The sequence below is a fragment of the Opisthorchis viverrini genome, assembly GCF_000715545.1.
Source record: "Opisthorchis viverrini unplaced genomic scaffold opera_v5_60, whole genome shotgun sequence".
Classification (NCBI taxonomy): Eukaryota; Metazoa; Platyhelminthes; class Trematoda; order Opisthorchiida; family Opisthorchiidae; genus Opisthorchis; species Opisthorchis viverrini.
In genome coordinates, this window is record NW_008751712.1 from 1,568,890 (window position 1) to 1,590,728 (window position 21,839).

The 21,839-nt window shown below is 45.1% G+C and overlaps 1 protein-coding gene across 1 annotated transcript in view; it reads left to right on the forward strand.

Moving 5' to 3' along the window:
* Positions 1 to 15,940, forward strand: part of T265_13324 (hypothetical protein) — a gene marked incomplete at both ends in the record, with an annotated part of 52,905 nt that extends 36,965 nt beyond the window's left edge. The window contains 4 exons of the mRNA XM_009168348.1: positions 1,861 to 2,027; positions 2,136 to 2,322; positions 11,923 to 12,002; positions 15,247 to 15,940. Coding sequence (XP_009166612.1) covers positions 1,861 to 2,027; positions 2,136 to 2,322; positions 11,923 to 12,002; positions 15,247 to 15,291 — 479 coding nt within the window. The remainder of the gene's footprint in view (positions 1 to 1,860; positions 2,028 to 2,135; positions 2,323 to 11,922; positions 12,003 to 15,246) is intronic.
* Between the last annotated feature and the right edge of the window lie 5,899 nt (positions 15,941 to 21,839).

The following is a 21,839-nucleotide window of genomic DNA, read 5'->3' on the forward strand; positions in this document are numbered from 1 at the left end:
GTACTGAGTCCCGCTTCATGATGATAAAGGTGTCGTCCACGTAGGGGATCCACAGCTTTGGATTGATGATCGGCAGTACTGCACGCTCTAGTCTTTGTATTACCGCATCAGCAATGAATCCTGATATTGGGGATCCGATTGAAGTTCATTTCAGCTGTTGATATGTTTGTCCATCGAAGGTAAAGTATGTATCCGTGCAAAAGTCCAACAGTTTGCAAATAATTTGAGGTTTCATGGCTTCCGTCGTGTTTGGATTACTCTGAAGCAATTCCGCTATGGTTTCTGAGGTTGTGGTCGATTGAAGTGAACAGTGATGTGACGTCAAACGAAAGCATGACTTCATCGTCTTCTATAGTGAAGTTCCGTAGTTTGTGTAGGAATTGACCTGCATTTTTGATTGTGTTCCGATCCGGAGATTAAGTGTTTTAATCTTCTCCATAAGTCTTTTGCTAGTTTGTACGTTGGGGTTCCCGGAAGTGAAACGATTGGTCTAAGTGGAGTTCATTCTTTGTGCACCTTTGGTAGTCCGTAGAATTGTGCAATGTTGGTATCATCGGCTTTCATTTTCCATCGTTCCAGCGAACAAGCCAACGACCATCTACGCTATCTGAGCTACCGACATTCTCCTCTATAGGAGTCGAATGTATATCGGCTTCTTTTCTGCCGGCTGACTGCGTGATTTTACCTGATTGCATGACCGTCTGGTATCATAGCACAAATTTCTCTAGGTAACCGTTCTCCATCTGAGCTTTAGAAATGAGGCGCAATTCTGCATCTGGCTTGTCTCCAGTACAGATGTTACGAACTGTGTTAGCCGAACACGTAATTGAGTGAACTTCTGCCATCTTGTTTTCTTGAAGGTATGACCTCCAGGATCATCATCACTTTCTTCTTACGCGGCTTACCGCCTAACCAAAGACCGATGGGCAACAGACATGGCATGATTTCGTGTAAAATGTTGTATTCACTCTTACTTACAGGTAGTTTCACGAACGATCTTGTATTGTTTAACAATGAAATGTTGGTTTTCATTCATAGATACGCAAAATTATTGTGTGGGTCACAACTAACCCAGCGGTCAAGAGACGAAAGGTCGAAGGAGGAAAGAACAGTCTTCTTCACCGACCGCCTTATACATTTGGTGGGTGGTGCGTCAGATGTTCTCACGTCTCGTTGTTAGTCTTTCAAGACCGCAAATCCTACGTACTGGTTCATCTGGTTCTGATTGGTCAAACGGAGTGACCTATTGACTTTTGTCCCTTTTGAAAGGGAATGAGTTATCTCACTTTAGGAAGTCCCGTCCGGCATATGATTCTATCGTTTGAGACGATTATCAACTGAACAGCGCTCAACTATGCTCTTGGAGTTGGGTCGTCTAAATTGGATTGGCGAACACTTGTTCTAATGAAAAATTAAGTTTGCGCCTTAATGTGAACGAATTTCAACATGTGGTTAGACATTTCTCAAGTTAAATTGCGGACAAATTCGTACTACTTACAGCACTGCTAAGAGTACAACTAATCGTGTCATGGACCCTTGAAATTTGTATTTCTGTTCTGCCCATCAGATGCGTTGTGTGGAAGACTTGAGTGTATGTTGCTTCAAATCACATCTGACTTTTCGTTTCAAAACGAGAATGTGAACGCATCCATGTTGAAGTAGTCCGTCTTTGACGCACCGTCTAAGTAGCTACTTGTCTCCCATTCTCTAATCCGCATCATTAAAACGAGTTGTCTTTTTGATATGCTTTCTTACTAAGCGCTGTTGTTCATTGAAACTAAAGTCGTGACAAGGTGTGACGCTTAGTTTTTTATTCAGCCCTCGGAACACTGCACTGATTTCTGTCTTCACTTTTTTTAGCCTCACTTCCAGGCATGTGGGGTCGAACCTTGACAATCGGCAGTGCTGGGAAAACATTCAGCGTGACGGGATGGAAACTGGGCTGGACCATAGGCCCGGAGAAATTTATTCAAGGGATGCAGCTACACCAGCAAAACACTGTCTACACTTGTCCCACTCCAACTCAGGTAGGTCGAGCATTCTTAGGCTAGACGTTGACTATGGCGTCCTCCGTAAGATCCAGCGACATTCTCAGCCCCCCCCCCCCCCGAATGTTCTGTCATTTTTGATTACAGGAGGCTGTGGCTCGAAGTTTAGAGGAAGAAACGACGCTTTTGTCCACCGGGAAATCCTATTTTCACGAGATGTGTGATGTTATCGAACCCAAAGGAAAAACCATGGTCAAACGATTGGACCAAATTGGGATGCGGGCTCTTCAACCCATGGGTGGCTACTTTCTGGTCGCTGATGTGGCCTCGTGGCGTAAGTTGTGATTCGTTGTCACCTCATATGGGCTCCAGAAGCTATCCAAACCCCTGATTTGCATCCATCGCACACTTTCCACGAAAAATCCGTCCCACAGATGGGGGGGGGGAAGCGAGTTGGACCAAGTGGTTAGAGCGTGAATCCACTGGCTGCAAGGTTCGTGGTTCGAACCCGACCTCTGTCTCTTGACTTTCCCTGTCTAGGCTTGGGCGACCTGACAGTATCCCAGCCTTTGTGTGACGCGGCAGTTAAGCACTGAAAGGGTGCTACAGCTGAACAGATGTGGTCGGATCACAAAAATCCCAGCCCTACTGGGACGTGTTAGGTTGTTGTGTGGATGGGGGGGAATTGGACATGATTCCCAGGTTGGCAAAGCTGTTCACTGCAAGGTCACGCTATCCACTGGAGAAAGGACAGTGAGTATCAGTTAGAAGCCGTCCTAACCTCGCCGTTGTGGGGCCAAGATGAAAATTTTAGTCTAACCCAACCTAACCAACATATAGCATGACGAACGAAATATCCAGACCTACAGTCTGGTCGTAGGTCATCGCCACTATCTGTTCGACATACAGTGTATTTGTTCTGCTTAAAAAGCCCATCATAGCCCGGTTTTTGTGAGTACTAGTGTGTCACTGCAGGCGGTATGCAGTGGAGCTTCATCAAAAAGGGCGTAATCGAGAAACGATCGGTTAGCGACCATCACCATGGGTGTGACCATCAAGCCGAGTGCACTGGTAGACTTAGCCGTTAACACCCGGTTGTGTGCGTGGTTGCTGAGGCAAGGAACGAGTAGTGAACTTGCTAGTATGACGATCATGTTGTCACTGTTGGCAGAATTCGATTGGCCAACTAAGGCGACTTTTCGCCCCGGAAACATGGACCAGTAAAGATTGAATCGGGACAGCTGTCATTAGAACGGTGTTGAGTACGGTTAACATTTGAGTAGCATTCTAGAAGACTAAAACCTTACCCTCAGTATTATTACGGTAACAAGGTATACCTAGGACAAACAACCAAGCAGCTGCACATCAAGATTAAAGATCCAAAGCGGCGCATAAGTACACCGCCAGGAAACGCAGGTGATCACCTAGAAGGAGTCTGCGCAATGACTGGACGTACACTGGATATAGAATAGAGCGGAAAATTGGACAATGAGGCAGCAGGGCTTTCTGGAAGCAACGACAAGTAAGCACCATATGAGATTCAAACGTACAGATATAGGCGGTTTAAAACGGTTGTATACAGTATTGGTGGAAGTTCGGGAAGTATTGCCGAATCAGAGGAAAACGGAAACGGTCTGGCAAACGGTATCGGATGAGCTTGGCGCCAATTAAATTTACCTGCAGTCTTTAGCTGACTGTGTGACAAAGTAGCTCATGCTACGTGTTAAAACGGGAATACACGCTTGGTCTCCTTTAAGACAAAATCTCAACAAGCGCTTCCAGGTAAGCTGCAAGAAAACGGTACTACGAAAAATAAGGCTGCCGGGGTAGTCGAGTTGGTGCAGTGGATAGCGTGCTCGCCTGCTATCCGAGGGGTCCGAGTTTCATCTTACTCGTCAGAGCAGGCACTCGAAAATGCAAGCAAGGATGGTCGGTGACAAACTCTTGACGTTAGTAACCACACTTAGGCTAATTCTAACCAAGGGGAAAAGAAACTGGGGAGTCAGAGGCAGGCAATCAAAATGGCTTTGTGTTAGACCGTTGAAAACCACGCTACTCATGGGTAGTGAAACAAATGGGAAAAATAACAGCTGACTGCCGTTGATTCACAGGATTCGCAAGCTTATACCCGAAAACGCGGATGATGTTTACAAACATAACGCCCCTTTTTGTGAATGCTTAGTGAATTTCTGTTAGACACACAATATCTATTGATAATCAATTGAAGTAAGCTTGAAGCATTGTGCAAACAGACCGGATTAGGGGTGTGTAGTCAGTATCTCACAAGTTTCCGCATTTGCAGCGCAAACTACATTTCGTTTCATTCGTTGCAAAAGTGTTCGCACGTATTGTCCGATATATGACTGGTCGTTTCTTTCACTGCGTTATGGAGCGTTTGATTTGCCGATTCAAGTGACATACAACACTTGACAGTTTCACAGTGACGAGTTGTTGTTCCTCACACATGCGGTCATCTCTGACCACAATGGTCATAGCGCAGTCCAAACCTATTCCGGTCGTTCCAGGATTGGTAGTGCATTCGAAGTACTGTTTGTACTGCGTTGTAGATTTGATATGGGCTGGTTGGATAGTGAGGCACTTCGGACCAGTTGTACATTCATCATTTCAATTTGTCAACGCTAAACCATGTACCACGGGTACATTGGTCCAGCTACTACAGGTCCAATCACCGCAAATTAGGAGAGCGTTGGAGATTCAGCCAAGTATTGGAGGTGGTGACATGTCCGGTTAGTTCTGGGTAGGTACGCATCGAAGGCGCTAGCTTTGATGCACGAACACCATTGACTTTGCGATTGGGCCAATGTCACTAACCGTTGGTGAGTTGAGTACCGGGATCCCGATCCCCGGAGGCGACAGACGTAGATCCGACACTTCGTTGTCAGGTCATACACCTGTCGGTCGCTTCCTCTCAGTATCAGGCTGGGCCAAAAGAGCTACGCCAGACAGACGGTCCTCTGGTATGCGGAGTATATATCCTAACCAGCGTAGCTTATGAGGCGCCAGTAATTTATCTATCGTGGGAGATTTTCTTATCCCCAAAACTATCTGGCGAACCTCAGTGTTGCCACCAGACCCGACCATCGGTGATACCGACGTTGAAACACTGACATCTTTCGTATGTTCTAACAACGTAGGGCGAAAATCGGGTTGGTATAAACACAGATTACTACCAAGCGTGATTTGTGCAGGAAACGGCGTGAAGATGGGCGGACGCTAAGTATCGGTAGTAAAAACATCCAAGTTGCTTATTTCCCACTCACCCCCCCCCCTCCACCAGTAAATTTATGAAATCCTGTAGAAGGTATAGTTAGACATGTACCGGGTGTATTTCCAAGTATTGTACGACCCTGTGCAAAGGCCATGATCTCAAATCAAAGAATCGGTTAATTATCCTAACCGCACGATCTGGGTGTCCTATCTGACGGGTAACGCGTGGTCCAATTTAACGACGGACCGTCAGTAATAATTGCGGCGAAACCGAATTCTGCGAACTTCACCTGCGTCATGTGTTCAATGGTCGCTACTGGGAAGCAAACAATATATTGAGTTAGACGTGGGCAGACAGTATGGATAGAGGTAGACCGTGGTTCTATAAAAAATGAACAGTAAATAATGGGCAGAATTAAAGGAAAGCTGACGGCTAGATTGAACCTTGGGCAGTTTGCGACACAGGATGGCATAGAAAGCGCAGCGTGCTGTCGGATAAATTAAACGGGAAAAATGTTGTGCAGTTCAAACTGGGACAAAATGTTCAACAACAAACCCAGAAATGAATGTGAATAAATCGAGTCATGAAACCAGTTAATATAGAATCGACTTTGTATAAAATAGAACAGTTTAGTATTGAAACTTGGGCAGTCACCGGAAGGGTGATGAATTAATCTGAGGAAGGCGGAAACATAAACAATTACGCCACTTAATTAACAAGTGTCATACCTCGAAATTCGTTTTCTTTGGAAAGTACACAGTATTATGTCTTCGTTTGAAGGCTTCGAACAGTGAATTCAAAATCATCCACTTTCGTGGTATCCATGTGTTCCTGAGTTATTTCATGTGGATGGGAACTGCAGTGTCAGGAAGTCAAATCCCGACAGGTAGGTTACCATGGGCGGTAATGTTTGGAGTGCATACAACCGGGTTGTTGTTAGCGGTTTTCTGAAAAGCCCCCGAGGAAAAATCGATAATGGGACCAATCACTATCCTCATCATCAATGACAGTGACACTTGATGAGAACAATTGTGCATCAGTATCGTACAACCATGTCAACTTATTTGAAATAAGGCCTTATGATGGACAGTAGAAAGAAGTGGGACATGGAGGGGGCATAGGGCTAGGCTACCACGAACATCCTGCACTCAGTTAGACAGTCTGGACGGAAACTGAGTGCATGAATGCCACTTCCATAGGTGAGGCGTCATGTTGTCCAGTATCTCCAGTCGAGCATAGGGACGGTCAAGTTGACTGACTCCATCCTGGAAGGCGAACGGCACTCAAACTGCTCTTTCCTTCCCCTCTGCCATATCACATTCTGTCGATCTTCAGGTTATCGAAATGCGGCAACTCAGTATGTCCGACCATCTGAGAATATGGCGCTGGATGCATTATTTGAGTGAAGTACCGTCTGCCTCACCCAAAATCCGTTTTCTGATCACCTCCTTTCTAATTCGTTAGTTCCAGCCGATTCCAGCTACAGTTCTAAGAAGTCGGTGGTCACAGACTTGAGGATGTTCGAGGTCCTCCGCCCGAAATGGCGAAGTCTCGCAGCCAGATAATACAACCCGCGCCGTAGTCTGATATACGCATTCTTTGGTACCCAAAGACGTCGTAAGTGGCGCCAATCGGTAAAAGTTTACACTGCGGCAGTGCCATCCATACCGCTTTATGGATCGGCGACGTGGCCTCCACGCGCAGAGAAACTCTCCCTCGATAGATAACTTACTCACGTCTAGTAGGTTACTCCGTTTAGGATACGTAATTCGCATGCCAGAGGACCGTCTGCCTTTCGGAGCTCTTTTCGCCCAGCCTTGTACTGAGTGGAAGCGACCGAGAGGTGGACAGTGTATGACCTGGCAACGGCGTATGCGTAATTCGTCCGATCGCGCAGTCAGTGGCACTCGTTCATCAAAGCTATCACGTTCAATGAGTGGCTACCCATTCGCCGGTTTTTAATTGGACACGCCATCGCCTTGAATGCTTGGACGAATCTCTAACGCTCCATTACTTTCCGATGATTTAATCTGTAGTAGTTGAAACCAATGTATCCATTTCACATGGCTTATAGTTCTGTAAACTGGACTGAACTGGATCCTAGTGTGATCGGATGCCTGATACAGAGATTGTAGACAACAGTTTGTTTTCGACATCATAACGAAGGCGACATGTTTGTCTTGAGTAGGCCAGTCTTCGTTGGGCTGAACGCGAGAGCAAGGTTTTCGGTTCAGTCGCTTGCTGGCTCAATCATAACCGTCTGAAAGTTAATCTATGCTGAACGGTAAAAGTAAATAAAAACCTTTTTCATACGATTTGAGGATCCACAGAATTGCGTGTTTTAAAATCTCCAGTGCAGTTAGTATTCTTGATCTTCCGGTCGCTAGTCGAATACCGTTTTGTCAGCAGTGTGGTCAAATTGCACGTGGGCAGGTTATGGCGCCACCATCTGCGCAACTTGCAGATGCACAATAATGCGTGGAAGTTTTGCGATCCAGACATTACGCACTTGGGATGTATGGGATCTTCGGTGGAGAAAAGCGACCAAAGTGGTGTGCATTGATAACGATAAAATAACATTCTTGTGATACTGCAGTTTTGGCGGGAAACGAATCGATAGCTTCTCCGTTCTTGCTTGGGATGCTAATCGAGACTAAAGTTGTGAGTGGTACGATGACAGTTTACCAGACTGAAGGGGAAACTTTTGAAGGCGCTAATCCTACTTTCTCGATTGGAACACCGAGCTCGAACCCAGAACAACTGGTGTTACGCATAATTGTGGTTAGTGCACGGATTTACTGACCGAAAGGTCTGTGGTTTTGAACCCGACATCTGCCTCTCGACGTTCCCTGTCAGTATCCCAGCCCTCGTGCTTCCTTTGGGTGCCGTGGCAGCTAAGCACCGAAAGGATGTTACAGCTGAACGCTTATTTTTATCTTATAGTCCAAATAAATGGACTATATTCAGCGGAGAGAGTGCCACTAAGGACTAATTGGCAAACAAAACAAAACGTTTCTCAGTGGCACCATGATTGGAACGGTAAATTTGAAACTTAGCGAAGGAAGTACGCCTGCATCATTTTCCCGTAAACTCTGGCTTTACATGCCACATATTTGTCAGGGCTTTACACGTCAACAGAGACTTTTATGATCTGATTCAATCGCCTTATTCGAATGCTGTCCGGAAATACCACAATAGTTGGTGGCGGGGTGAATATTTAAAGAATGCGCCTTGTTCAACTCAAAAGTTAGCTTACTCTCCGTCCTTGTGTTCCTCACAACACTGACTAGCCTTCGGAGTATGAGAGAGACTTCTCGGTCCCTGAGAATCGATTGTAAGACCGATTTCCCTGTTTCCCTGAAAATCTGGGCAATGATGGAATCTCGATTAGGGTACCATCTTTTCCTACCGGACAGTAACTCGCATCTATGTGAATTCTGTTTTAGGCACCACGGCATTGAATAGGATCCGTAGTTTGATTGTGCTCCAATGCAATGAATCCTCAGTTACTCTCCTTTTCAGATTGCGTTCCCGGTGAAATTGGCCTTGTTGAAACTTTCGCCATATGCTTAGATAGAAACTACGTTGGTCGCTAGTTTATCTATGGCTATTGAAGTACACTCATTTGCAAAACAATTTGGCTTTGCGAGAGACTCACCTTGAACCGAGCTGAATCTCTCGTTTATGATGTTTTCAAGCAAAACCAAATTTGTTTGCAATTAAGTGTATTTCGCTGATTTCATGGGTTCAACCAGGATGTAAGGTTGACGGAAACTCGGAGACTGCACGTACCTAATGAGCCCCAAGAATGGCGAAACCGGTCGGAGGGTCTGGAGGAATTTCCAGCAACCTTATAAGTAGTGTATTACGTCCATACATGTTCTGCCAGATATTCGTACCGCCTCCTGGAGCTGTGAATAGGTGTCGTTCGTTTCGTTGCCATTCTTACCACATCGTGTCTTTTACCAATAACAGCGCATAATTGGAGTGGAAACAAAGTGTTCACTGGGAACTACAGTTTCGGACAACTGCGTACTATCTATAACTCATAACGATATGGTTGATTTGGTTCCGTGTCTGTGTTGGCAACGGATAATGTCAGGTTTGCAAGTTGACTTGCCTAAGTGTCTCCGTTATTCTGGTTGACAATCCTGTAAGAGAAACACCCCCTTTATACCGAAGGTGAATGTCCACGCACCGTTTACTATTGTGATGCTTCAATATCTTCCATTTGCATCTTCAAATCTGAGTAGATTTTCTTGGTTTCCGTGAAAATCCGTTCTGCTTGTTTCCCCGTTTTTCACCACGAGAGGAAGCTTGTCGTTCAATTGTTGTTCACACAGTGGAGAGGGCGGTAAGCTGTAGTCGATTAGGGCCAACTGTATTCACATGTGGACTATTAACACATCAATGGTTACTGACACTGGCTCCATCCATCAGCCACTGGTGCTCGTACGTCAACACCATCTATCGCCTTCAGTGTGTGACTGCCCACTTTCTGGAACTAGCTGATCTTGACACCGCCTCCAATGCTCCGCTGTGTCTCTCCCATTTTCCGGCGACAGAAATGAAACCAACGTGCCCATGGCCTATAGCTCACAAACTGACTGCTCGAGTAACAGAATTACCTAAGAGTTGTCAAGGATGCACGAAACCGGAGACATACACTTTCGAGGAAAACAGGAATGAACATGCACGATTTTCCTCTCGGTTCGAAATTGTTTCAAGGCACAATCGAAAGTTTCCAATTTCGAATATCCCCTAAGGGTTAGGTAGTGAGACGATTTTGATAATTTCAGCCGTTCATCTATAAGCACGTGACGCGAACGCGACTGGATCACACTGACGTTTCTGATAACGTACGCAAAAGTCGTCGCTTTTCCAGATAAGCCCCGCCACTAATGCAAAAAGTGCATGTGCGAACAGTTTAGCCCCGCCGATTCGCGCCAGCTCCAATTCAATGTACGCACATAACCTTGACCTAATTTTGATGAAAACAATTCTTTATCCGCGTCAAGGCTCATTTCGTGCAAAACTTTTATCCGTTCGGACGTAAAACCTTAAATGAACTTCCTGATGCTGACAACTATCGTTCATGACAAGGAGACGACAAGAGCGTTTTTTGCAAAGCCAGGCAGTGATCCATCAGCAACGTTTATGCAACAGTGGCCACCAAATGACACTTTCAACTGTTTCTGACAGGTGGAGGTGTAATGCCCGACAGGGTCGGCAACAAATCGGTCTTAGAAAGGGAACTTGGCTGGAGCGGTCCAGGATGAAGTTTAGGACAGAAATTCTATTCATTCATTGCTGGTCCAAAAATTTGGCAAAAATCAAATTCTGCTCAGAGGAGTTATCTATTAGTCACACGACCGCTGTTGACTGAAAGAACCTTCTTCGCGAAATTTGTGCCTTGCGCCTTTTTACAGGCTCCAACAGTTGTCGGCGGCCCAGGTCTACAGTCAAGAACGATGAAACGCTAATATCTTGCGTAAAAAACTACGCAGGGCAAGTCCCTTCCCAAGCAGTGGATTTTCGGAGGGATCTGCCGGGAAACTAAAGGGGTGTTCATGTATGCAGTGCCAGTTCGAACTGCGGCCACTTTGATGGACACAATCCATGTCTACATCGCTCCCGGCTCCATCATCATCTCCGATATGTGGACATCATACCGAGGAATTGAAACGAGTATTGACATGAATTATACTCATGAAACGGCTAATCATACCGAAAACGCTGCGGATCTAACGACTGGAGCTCACACACAAACCATCGAATCTCTTTGGTTCGTCTACAAGATGCAGAATAAACGCCAATGCGGCACACACCGATCTTTAATAGACAGCTACTTGTGTGAGTTCATTTGGAGGCAAAAGTACCGAAAAAGGGACATTTTCATGCAAATTGTTGATGACATGTCCCAATTTCACTTTCTCCAATAAAAGCTAAAAGTACACCTTTCATATCCTCTTTTTCTAAATCTTTTTTGGGTGAGGGACTTAATGTTTTATCCGGGCTTATCTGGAAAAGATTCCACCTTTTTCGTCCACCGGAGTTTACTGTTTTGCAACTTCACTATCGCTTTTTGTTAGGCCGTTAATGATGAACCTTTTTGGTGATATGCATTTCATGTTCACTAGGTTGAATATCTCACTCTCATCGCTGAACTGCATTATCGACGGAGTATATCTGATTGTATTATGAAAACTATGTTGTTGTGTACTTAAAACCAATTCATTTATGGTCTGTGTGAGCCTTAGTAGGGGCGACGTGTGTTTCCCCCTTCCGTGGGTGTGATTAGCTAAAACTATCAGAGATTGGACGTATACAACAATTATTCTTCAACAAGGAATTTTTAGCAACCTACTGAGTAGTGCGATATCTCGAATATCGTAGCAACTGAGGCATAAGGCGGCCTGGTGCAGCACATTCAGTTTCCCAGAAACATTACAAACGAGGGATTCAGCCGGGTTCCAAGTGAGTCTCTCGCAAAACCAAATTTGTTTGCAAACAAGTGTATTTCGCTAAGTATTCGTAATCTTTTCTTTATCTTGATGTGCAACGTGTTGCAAACATGTTCCACGCGCTTTGTTGTCAGACGCTGCTAGGAGTTCAAGCCTCTCGCAATGTTTAATTTAATATTCTGCCTCTACGATCATCTTTCGAACTTAAACGTTTTCTAACTTCATTCTCTTTTCTGTTCAGCGATACCGAAGGATCAATTAGAAGACGATCCCGCATTAACTTATGATGTTGTGGTGAACAACTGGTTGATCAAACACAAGGTACGTCTTTGCACCACTGTCTCAGAATGCCGTATCGATGTCTGTGCATAAGAATAATCCAGGGGATATTTTCAAAGTTCAGAGCAGATGGTTCGAATCTTGCTTATGATTTCATATGGGGCAAGATGGTTCAAGTGGTCGGAGTGTGAATTTACTGACCAGAAGGTCTGTGGTTCGAACCCGGCCACTGCCTCTCGATTTCTCATGTCTAGGCTTGGGTAACCTTGCAGTATCCCATTCCTCGCGCCATCTTTCTGGTGGCTTGGGAGTTGGGCGCCGGAAGAATGCTGAAGCTGAAGGATAGGATTTCATATAACCCAGTTAGTGAATTATGGCTGCCCTCCCTAGTTAGCACCTTTTCTGTAGTTAGAGCTCAAATTAGTTCGATGGTTGGAGCACCAACTTACTGACCGGACGGTCAGTGGTTTGTAATCGAGCTTCGGCATCTCAATTGCTCCGTCGGTGACCTCGTGCTTTCTTTGGGTAAAATGACAACTAGGCACTGTAAGGGTATGTGCTTTTGACAATTCTGCTCACCTATGAGTTGAGTGCTCTGTTGATCGATGCAATTCTAGTAGACCCCACAACTCGTCGCAGGAATTTCACTCCATTCAGATGCCTAAAAGTATGAAAAAGAGAAGCCGAAGTTTTATCACATTTACCCCCTTGTTGGTCTGCTCTCTTTGGCGAAAAATGGATAAAATGACAGACCAAAATGGACTATCAACTCCGGGTCGACAGAAGTTTTGAAGTGGAACTCGATTCTTTACTTAGGTCCCATGGGCCCTTTGGCTCCGTATTTCGCAATTTGTGTGCAATTTGGTTTTCATATGGACGTTGATGGACTACCTGTTTGCCTGATGAGCCTCAAGAAAGGTAAAACCGGTCGTGGGCTGTCGGGGGGTTTTCGTCAAATTTATATGAGTAGTGTCAGAGGCTCTGAATGGTTGACGTGCAAAATTGACGTCCACTTAGAAAACACCTTTTTTGAGTAGAATTTCGAGAGACGACCTCTTCGTTTTGGAGAATACCGGTCTACCAGTTTTATGGAAGTAACTATTTCAGGCTGTTTGTTCTCAGCTGTACAGTTTGGATGGTTTTGCGAACCAATCCTGGTACTTATCGACAATTGTTATATCAACTCTCAGGATCCGTCGGCTTGTTTTCCTCTATCTAGGGTGTTGCAACTATTCCTATGAGCGTGTTCTATTCGGACGGGAATAAACATCTTGGCTCGAGCTACCTTCGTTTCTGTTTCTTCAAAGTGAGTTCGAATCAGTGGTAGTGGTGTTTTCCATCGTTATTAGCTCATCAATCTTTTTTTGTAAGATGTTCTGGCACGAGGGTGAGAGGTTTTTGGGGTGGTACATCAATTTCAGTCGTGCGCCACAAGCTAAACATCTCTTATTGGGTAAATTGACTACTTTGAGAATTCTTTCAGAGGTTTTATTTAACTAGAATTTCTGCAAAAAAAAGTTTCATTTAGTCCTTCGTTAAATAGTATTTAATTGCTACACGTGCGTTTATCTGCAGTAAGATTCTCCTGGGAAAAGAACACTCTGTCCTCTCACAGTTTTGTGCTCTGTAGACCGTTCATGACTTGCTTTCTCAACGCCACGCCACGCCACGGTATACCAGAAGGCACAATAGCTTAGGGCAATGCTTGAGGGAGACAAGGGAAATTGTTGCAGTTGTATTCATGGGGTTACCACGGAGTTTTTCACAAGCTAGCTTCGTCTTGGGGTGAGAAGCGGGGAGCTCCACCATGATTGGCTCACATTCTGACCAATTCGTGCGTTCCTTTATCTGTAGCTGTCTTGCGACGCATCCGTCCAAGCGACGTGCTGTTCAGTTATGTAGATCTGCTCGCCTTCAGGTATAAGCAACTGCATCGTCTATGTTTTCCGTCTTCTCGGTTGTGGACTTTGCTCGATTTGCTTAACTCGTTTATTAGCCCGCCAGAGTGAAGTGAATGTGTGTATTTACACGCCCCGAACAATATTTGGTCCACTGATCCTCTTCATCGTTACTGACTGTGGCTTTTTCAAGCCTTTTCGAACCCTTCTGCCAGGTAGGAAGACTACTAACTTACCTATGGCGGTATAGTTATTCGATGAGCGCTCCTCGAAGGTCTGCGAAGCTCCATCCACCTGACTACTGTCGTTTCCACGAACGCGTGCCGCAACTAGTCATATCAGACAGTATTCTGCCGTCTGTCAACTGATTGGTTGCTTGACTACAACACCATCTCTAGATCAGTAAAGCTGACCAACATGGTGCTGCCGAAGTTCTCATCGAACAGCATGAAGTCAAGTTCTAATATAATTTCGGCATATTTCATCTGATCACCCTGGACAGAACGAGGATGATCTAAGCTATTCAGCTCAAGTGGGAATACAGTTCGCCGTTTCGGAGCGACCTCGGGGCAGATCGATAGGGTATATACGAATAGTCTTTTCGTTTCACGGCCGTTTCAGTGAGAGGCATGCCGTTAGGATGTAGGTTGAAGATGACCTACCAGCTGGATGGCCTTCCAGCTGGTAGGCCATCTTTCTCATCATTCTTCCACCGATGACGAAGCTGAACAAGAACGGAGGGGGTGGGCCTCCTTGTCGTACCCCACTTTTTGTAGCGAAGCTTTCGGTGAGCTCACCGTACACTCTCACACGCCCAGAAGTATGCGAATATAGGGAGACCGAATTAAGTTCACAAATTTCTAGCGCGGCTCATGCTAACTCTAGGTTGGAGAACAATCATCTCCCAGGGAAGACTAAGTGGCTCTTTCTTCCAATGTCGTGATTTCCATTCGGAAGCTGCGTTGGTTAGGCGATGTGTTGCGTATGCGGAACCATGGTTTGCCGAAGATAGTAGTGTTTTTTTGTGCTCAATTCAGAGTGGTGAAAGCAAAGAGGCGGTCAACCCTTGACCTAGCAGAGAAGAATGCTTTCAGCGCTACTCGTCCTCTAGGCCGCGTAATCCTCACTGTGCCTGGTTGAAAACGCTGCAAGATATATCTGTTAATCAATGTTACTGATCGTTTTGTTTTCGGTTTCCATCCAGGTCGCCTAAATGAGTGTCCGGAGGTGTAGGCACCTCGGAAGAATGATTGTAGTAAGCTAGCACCAAGTCCCTACTCTGTCCACTTTTGTTCTTTTCCTCACAATAAGACTTTCTTCCCAAGATCCGATTTCTCTTATACAATTAGTCGAACATTTATTTTTCTCGTACACTCTGGTAATTTCAGGAGGATTCGACACTTGAAAAGGCGTACAAGGCTCTGGAACAGTAATCTCTCTAGAATTTCAATGATCTCCATATCGGCAATCATAAAGGGTACTGATTCCTCATCCAAACCGGTTACCGGGCATATCATTGATTGTTTGTACTGTGCTAAGTTTTCGTACAAAATTGACTTTCTCCCTTCTTCATTATTGGTGGTGCACTTGAATCTGGGTGGCGAAGACCAGGCTTCGAAACCAATACATGTCCGCTGGCGTCTAAGCACGATGTGTGTGAACGACGGATAATAAATTTCGTTGCGATGAACTAGACATCTCATGGAGAGGAAGTCAGCGCCGCCAAATATGAGGTCCCAGTTTTCCGCGCATCGATGTCCAGCTGTGGGCATTCAATCTGTGGGCGGATGAAAACCCCATGGTTGAGATGGAAAAGGCACGCTTAGCTTCGACAGGATGGCATATGCATCCAAGCAGTCCAGCTTCGATTGATTGCCGGAACTCATGCTTGTCCCACGATTGTCGTTCACTTGGAAGTTGTGTAAACACCCTTCACGCTCCATCAAGGTCACACTGTGATGTGCATCCAGACAGAGGGCAGCTCTATCGTTGTTGTCCCATAAGGTTGCTGAAAACCTCCAACTTCTTGGGGCTTGCCTTGTCCCCGAATTCTCATGAAAATTGCAGGCTTTATGGCCAGAACAATGCACTGAGATATCCCGAATATCGCCTCAGTTTAGTTTAGCATCTGTGCAATCTATTCAGCTGAAAAATTGTTGAGTCTACCGTTAACACCAAATTGACCTGTAAATGAGTATATTTCTCCGATACCATTGAATGCTTCTTATGGTTCCTGCTGGAGCATTGAAGATCCGTTCTCAGGTGTTCGGTTTCTTCAGAGTTGGAAATGGTTGCTGAATTTATCCTGTTGATATTCTCTCGATTTAGAGTCCTTTGGACAAAAACAACCAGCGGGATTAAGAGTACACTCGTTTCCTCGCATGTGGTCACCAACTGTCGGCGTTAGGTCTTGAGCGAGGGATTCTGACTAAGTTGATAAGTACAAATTGTTTTCCAGAATGATAATCGTTGCAACTGTCACGCAACATTACGTTCGAGGATCGCGTGTCTGTCGTGGTTGATTGGACAACAAAATCCTGTCTCCCCAGTGATATTCCAATTCTCAGTTTGTTTTGCTACCGAGCTACCCGTATAAAAGCCAGCACACTGTGCGTCAACCGGTGACTGGATCACCGCAAATCTCAGAGTTTTGGTGAAGAACGACACATTGACCAACGTTTTGTAGCACGCTAACTCGCATCCGTTTGCAACAGAATAAACACTTCCCCCCTAATATGGGCAATTTGGGTTAGTTCAGACCGGAGTTGGTGATCGTTCAGATCAGTTAAGTTTCGTAAAGATAACAGATTCTTGAAAGCGCTGAGTCTTGAAAGCTCATTCAAGGTCATATTTTTCCATGGGTTTGCTCATCTCACCAGAGATGGAGTCGTTTTATTTTGTTGAGATTAATTCGGTCCGTCGTATAATACTGATAAACTCATGATGCGTAAAGAGTGTGTGTGTGATATTGTGACGCAGCCTCAAACAAACATGATTCCAAGACGGACGATAAACTACGTTTCCAGATAGTCGTGCATATTACATTCAGTGTAGCGTTTAAACGTTCAGCCGTAGCATCCTTTCGGTGCCTAGCTACCATGCCACCCGAAGATTGCAGGAGGGCTGGGATACTGCCAGGTTGCCCAAGCCCAGACAGGGGAAGTCGACAGGCAGAGGTCGGGTTCGGACCACAGACCTTCCGATCAGTAAATTCGCGCTCTAACCACTTGGGCCATCGCGCCCCCGTAGTGATTAATGGCATATTTCTACTTTGACCAATGTACCCACAGTCTGGTTCATTGGAACCTGAACATTGAGCTGAACGCTTTGAGTGCATCCTCTGAAAGTGAAATGAACACATCCAGACACTCACCACGGATAGTCCGTAGAAGTTAATTCGACGGACTACATAGGGGCACTCTAATGAAATACAGTCGCAGTCAATTGGCAGGCTGCTGAAATTTGAAATTCGAACCAATTGTCTGTGAGTTCGGTTTGCAATTGAAGAATACGAAGTGTGATTTCGCCGACCACCTCCAGCAGCCCTTAACAGGGTCGTTGCGTCGCATACTTGTTAGGAAAGAACTACCCTTTACAGAAGCGAGGATATTTGTAGACAACATGAAAATGTCCAGGCAACTACAGTCAAGTTTCATCGGCTAAACCCAGAGACTGAGTTCTAACCTGCTGATATTTGTAAAAGCGTTTGGTGCCTTTTCTGTGGTGACATTCATGGCCTCTTGGCAACACTACTTTTCTTGTGTGTGGATAATGCCGTCGATTCCGGACCTGTTGTGCTCAAGCTCAGACAACCGGAAACCAATCACCAACTTCACAAAAAGGGGTTTTCATAGTTTACCATGATCGGAAAGGAACCATACCGCATTTTCAACCTCTCAGTCAGGACGCTGCTATTGAAAGTGTCCAGGAGAATGCATGAAGTGACTTGGAATCGGCCTGACTAGTAAAGAAACGTAGTTGAAAGATGATACATTGCTCCAGCTAATTTTTTCGTTCCATTCATGGGCTACAGAAAGTGCAACCGTTAAAGACCAGTACAATGCCTTCGGTCAGCGCGAAATCCGACTCTGCATGGTTCACTGCGCAGCTTGGTGGTTCATCGGTGCCTTCGGTCAGCGCGAAATCCGACTCTGTATGGTTCACTGCGCAACTTGGTGGTCCATCGGTCAGTTGTATTACCCTTTCGATGTCTACCGCCATGCCACCCGAAGGAGGCACGACGGGTGGGATACTGCCAGGTTGCCCAAGCCTACACAGGGAAAGTCCAGAGGCAGAGGCGAGTTTGACCCGCGGACCTTTCGATCAGTAAATTCACGCTCTGAACGCCGAGCCATCTCGCCCATATCCATAATTATGTATGTATGTAGATACATGTATGTATATCAAATGCAAAGAGACGCAAACTCCAGAAGTCAGCGGCAGAGAAGAAACAGTAAATTTTGAAAGCTAAAGTTGAGCTCAATTATTTTCAACTGCCTAATCCACTACCAAAAATGTCTTCTGGTCCTCAAGCTGAAGCCAGGTGACATATTATAAGTAGTCTTCTATTACAGGTGAGCGTTAGAAAGCAAAATAGTGGAGTCCCCTCAAAAATACCGCACTACTCTATCGTGAAAAGGTGAAGTTAACCGTCTCTCAAAAACAAGCAATCACCAACTGAATTATTTTGGCGAAATAAACTCATTTGCAAACAAATTTGGCTTTGCAAGATTCACCTGATACCCAGCTGAATCTGTCGTTCATGATGTTTCTAAGTTTAGAAGCATCATAAACGAGGGATTCATCCGGGTTCGTCTGCGTATATTTCGCTAATTTCGTTCAATTTGGTTCAAGTGAAACACAAGGTTGATGGAAACTCGGGGACTGCACCAACCTGATGAGCCCCAAGAAGGGCAAAATCGGTTGAGGGCTGCTGAAGAATTTTCAGCAACCTTGTGAGTAGTGTATTACGTCTATACATGAATTATTTTGGGTTCAGCCCACCCAATACGCACTGAGATTGCAAAATAATGTCATAAGATTCAGTATACTTACTGAGGCTAGAATTTGGGGAGCCAAGGACAAACCACCATATTACCGCGAATTTCAACAGGAAGTAGATTAATCTGAATCCTGTTTCGTCATCATCATCATTGACGACCCCCCTATTTTCTACCATCCGCATTGAGGCAGAATAATTAGGACTTCAAAAACTCACTACTGGCTCCAAAGGACCCTCCTGAATCGGTTTATTTTTGGAAGAATAGCTTGACGAAGGAAAGCCGTTCTTTTCTTCACTAGATCTATTTTACTGGCGCACCCGATAAGCTGTCATCAACGCCTTAGGGCTTGCTTCTAGTTCCCTTTTCCCAGAATATGATTACCAATCCCTGTTGATTTCGACTGGACAACATAAGTCGTTTTCGATAGTGCGTTTGTGGAATATCGTTATCAGATAGGTTTGTAGAGATGCTGTCCACATCTTATCTGATCTTTGGCCTACACACTAAAGAGTGGACGTGCTCCACTGTCAGGGGGAGTGAGCTTGTGGCATATCTAGGTTTCTGTATGGCCTGCATACCAGACCAGACCAAATTTGAGCTGTTGGCAGTTGAGTGAGCCCGCCAAAGTTCATCTACACTCGCTGAGCGACTGAACTTCCCTTCCATGAGAGAAAGTCCTAATAACTTTCCTGACATCCGCACCAGCATGTACCCGCTGTGCGGTTCTTTGACGTGTTGAGACTGACATTCTATTCCGGTTCTTTTAGTTTGTAGGATGGAATGAATGAATAAATGGACAAAGGATGAATGTAAGTGACGTTCAGAGCAGGGAGCATCCTGACATTTTCAGATCACAAATCAGGTGAACTCCTCGAGCTGTACGTGGTGCAGGCTGGGTCATTTAAATTTTATCGATCCTTTTAGGCACACGTGATCAGGTTTGACTGAGGTCACCTGTCCGTCTGTTTTAACCGAACCGAAGTGCTTAATACTATGTCTGTCAGTCTGGTGGCAGAAGTCGAATTGCTTCAGTACAGTTCTGTGCTTTTTACGTTTCAGTTGTTGTCTGTTGTTTTTAAACATGCGACCACTTACGCTGGTTTACCGGCTGCTCATTTTCTGTGTTTTCTCACTAATGATCACACGCCCCATTTATGTGAGTATTAACAGGTACTATGAATCAAAGAAAATTATCGCCGATCAAACAGACGAACCTGTACATAGCATTCAGCCTATACACAGCAAGTGGGAGGCACTGAGGAGTCTGAATGGCACGTTGTTTAAAACGGATAGTCTAACGCCTATTGCCTGCGAACAAAGCTCCATATCAAGTAACAAACTACTTGGTGTGCCCTTTCGGAAGTACAGCTTTACAGGACCACAACACTTTATATTTCCTCTGACTGTGGACTTGCTTGCCTTGATTTGTAAGTTTCGTCAAGGTCATTCCCTACAGACAGAGCTGCCACTCAACGATCGTGATTTCCCGTTTCTGATCAACCAACCAGAGTTGTGTACGGACACGGAGTTGGCAGAACTGGACCTCATCCTTCTCATCCGTACCGAGTGTAAACACCGTGTACGACGAAATATCATCCGTAGATTGTGGGCAAACAGTTCTTGTTGGGGTGGGATGCGTGTTAAACATGTATTTTTGCTGGGAAAAGTTGAACAGGAACGACACATGAACCTCGTCGAACATGAGGCTCGTCAGTACAGGGATATGGTACAACAGGATTTTTTGGACACCTACAGGAATATCACTTACAAATTCCTTCTGGGCTTGCAGTGGACACTCGCCTACTGCTCACAATCCAAATGGCTTTTGTTTGTTGATGATGACTTTTTTGTCAATCCACGTCAAATGGGTTCTTTGCTCCAAGATTTGCGCAGAACGCCTCGTCGCTATCTGATTCTGGGTAGTCAGCACACAATGAGTGATACTATCCGTGACCAGTCCAAATGGGGTATCTCCAAGAGTCTGTACCCTTTCGGTAGCTATCCGAACTTTCTCTCCGGTGGTTCCCAGTTGATCGGTGCGCAATTGGCACTCGATATTTACATCAGTTCACGTTTTACAAACTACTTTCCTCTGGACGATGTGTTCACTGGTTTGATTTTGAACAAACTTATGGTCACACCGGTACATTCGAGTGACGTCGTTATTCAGTTGCCCTCGCGACGATTCAGAATGCTCTCAGAGAACATCCTGACCCTTCACAGCTTGCAAAGGCCATCTCAGCAACGTTTGCTGTGGTGGAAGCTGGGCTTGTCAAACATGTGTAAGGTGTGGCTGTGAAAATTGTTTGTATTACAACAACGCTATTCGTCAGACAATGTATTTGAAATTTTTGTATGGTTTGATACACCGGTGCAAAATTTGGATAGATGCTTTTCCGCTCAATGTGGACATCGTTTGCGGTGCATGGGTGTTTCAAGGACGGTAATTCAGTAGTCACTCTCCTACCACACCCGGTGTACCAACGTGCAAAGGCTTTCACTTTTTGTCATCAACATTAGTAACTCGAAAAATGCTAGTTTCAAGCTGGTGGAACGCCCCATATGATGTAAACATCAAGCAAAGGCAGTCGAATTGGTGAGCACAGCTCACAAGACAAAAGCCGACAGTCTAAATCAGGAAGCATTCGATCTGGGAACAGTTTCCGCACAATGGCTGATGAATTATTCCTTTAAGACTAATGTTAGCGCTATTTAAGAAGGATTGTAGATAAGGCCACACAGTCGCGCTCAGAATAAGCTTTGGGGAATCTATAACACTCTGGCACATTTAACCTTTAGACTTAACGCGCTACTTACAAGGTTGCTAAAAACTCTTGGACAGCCCACCACCGATTTCAACCTGCGTATGTTTTCGTTGAACCAGAATTGGACAGAATGTGATAGGCTAAACGAGAGAGCTTGATTCAGATGAATCTGTTGTCGGAACCAAACTCACGTGAAAACGAGAGGTTTTGTCA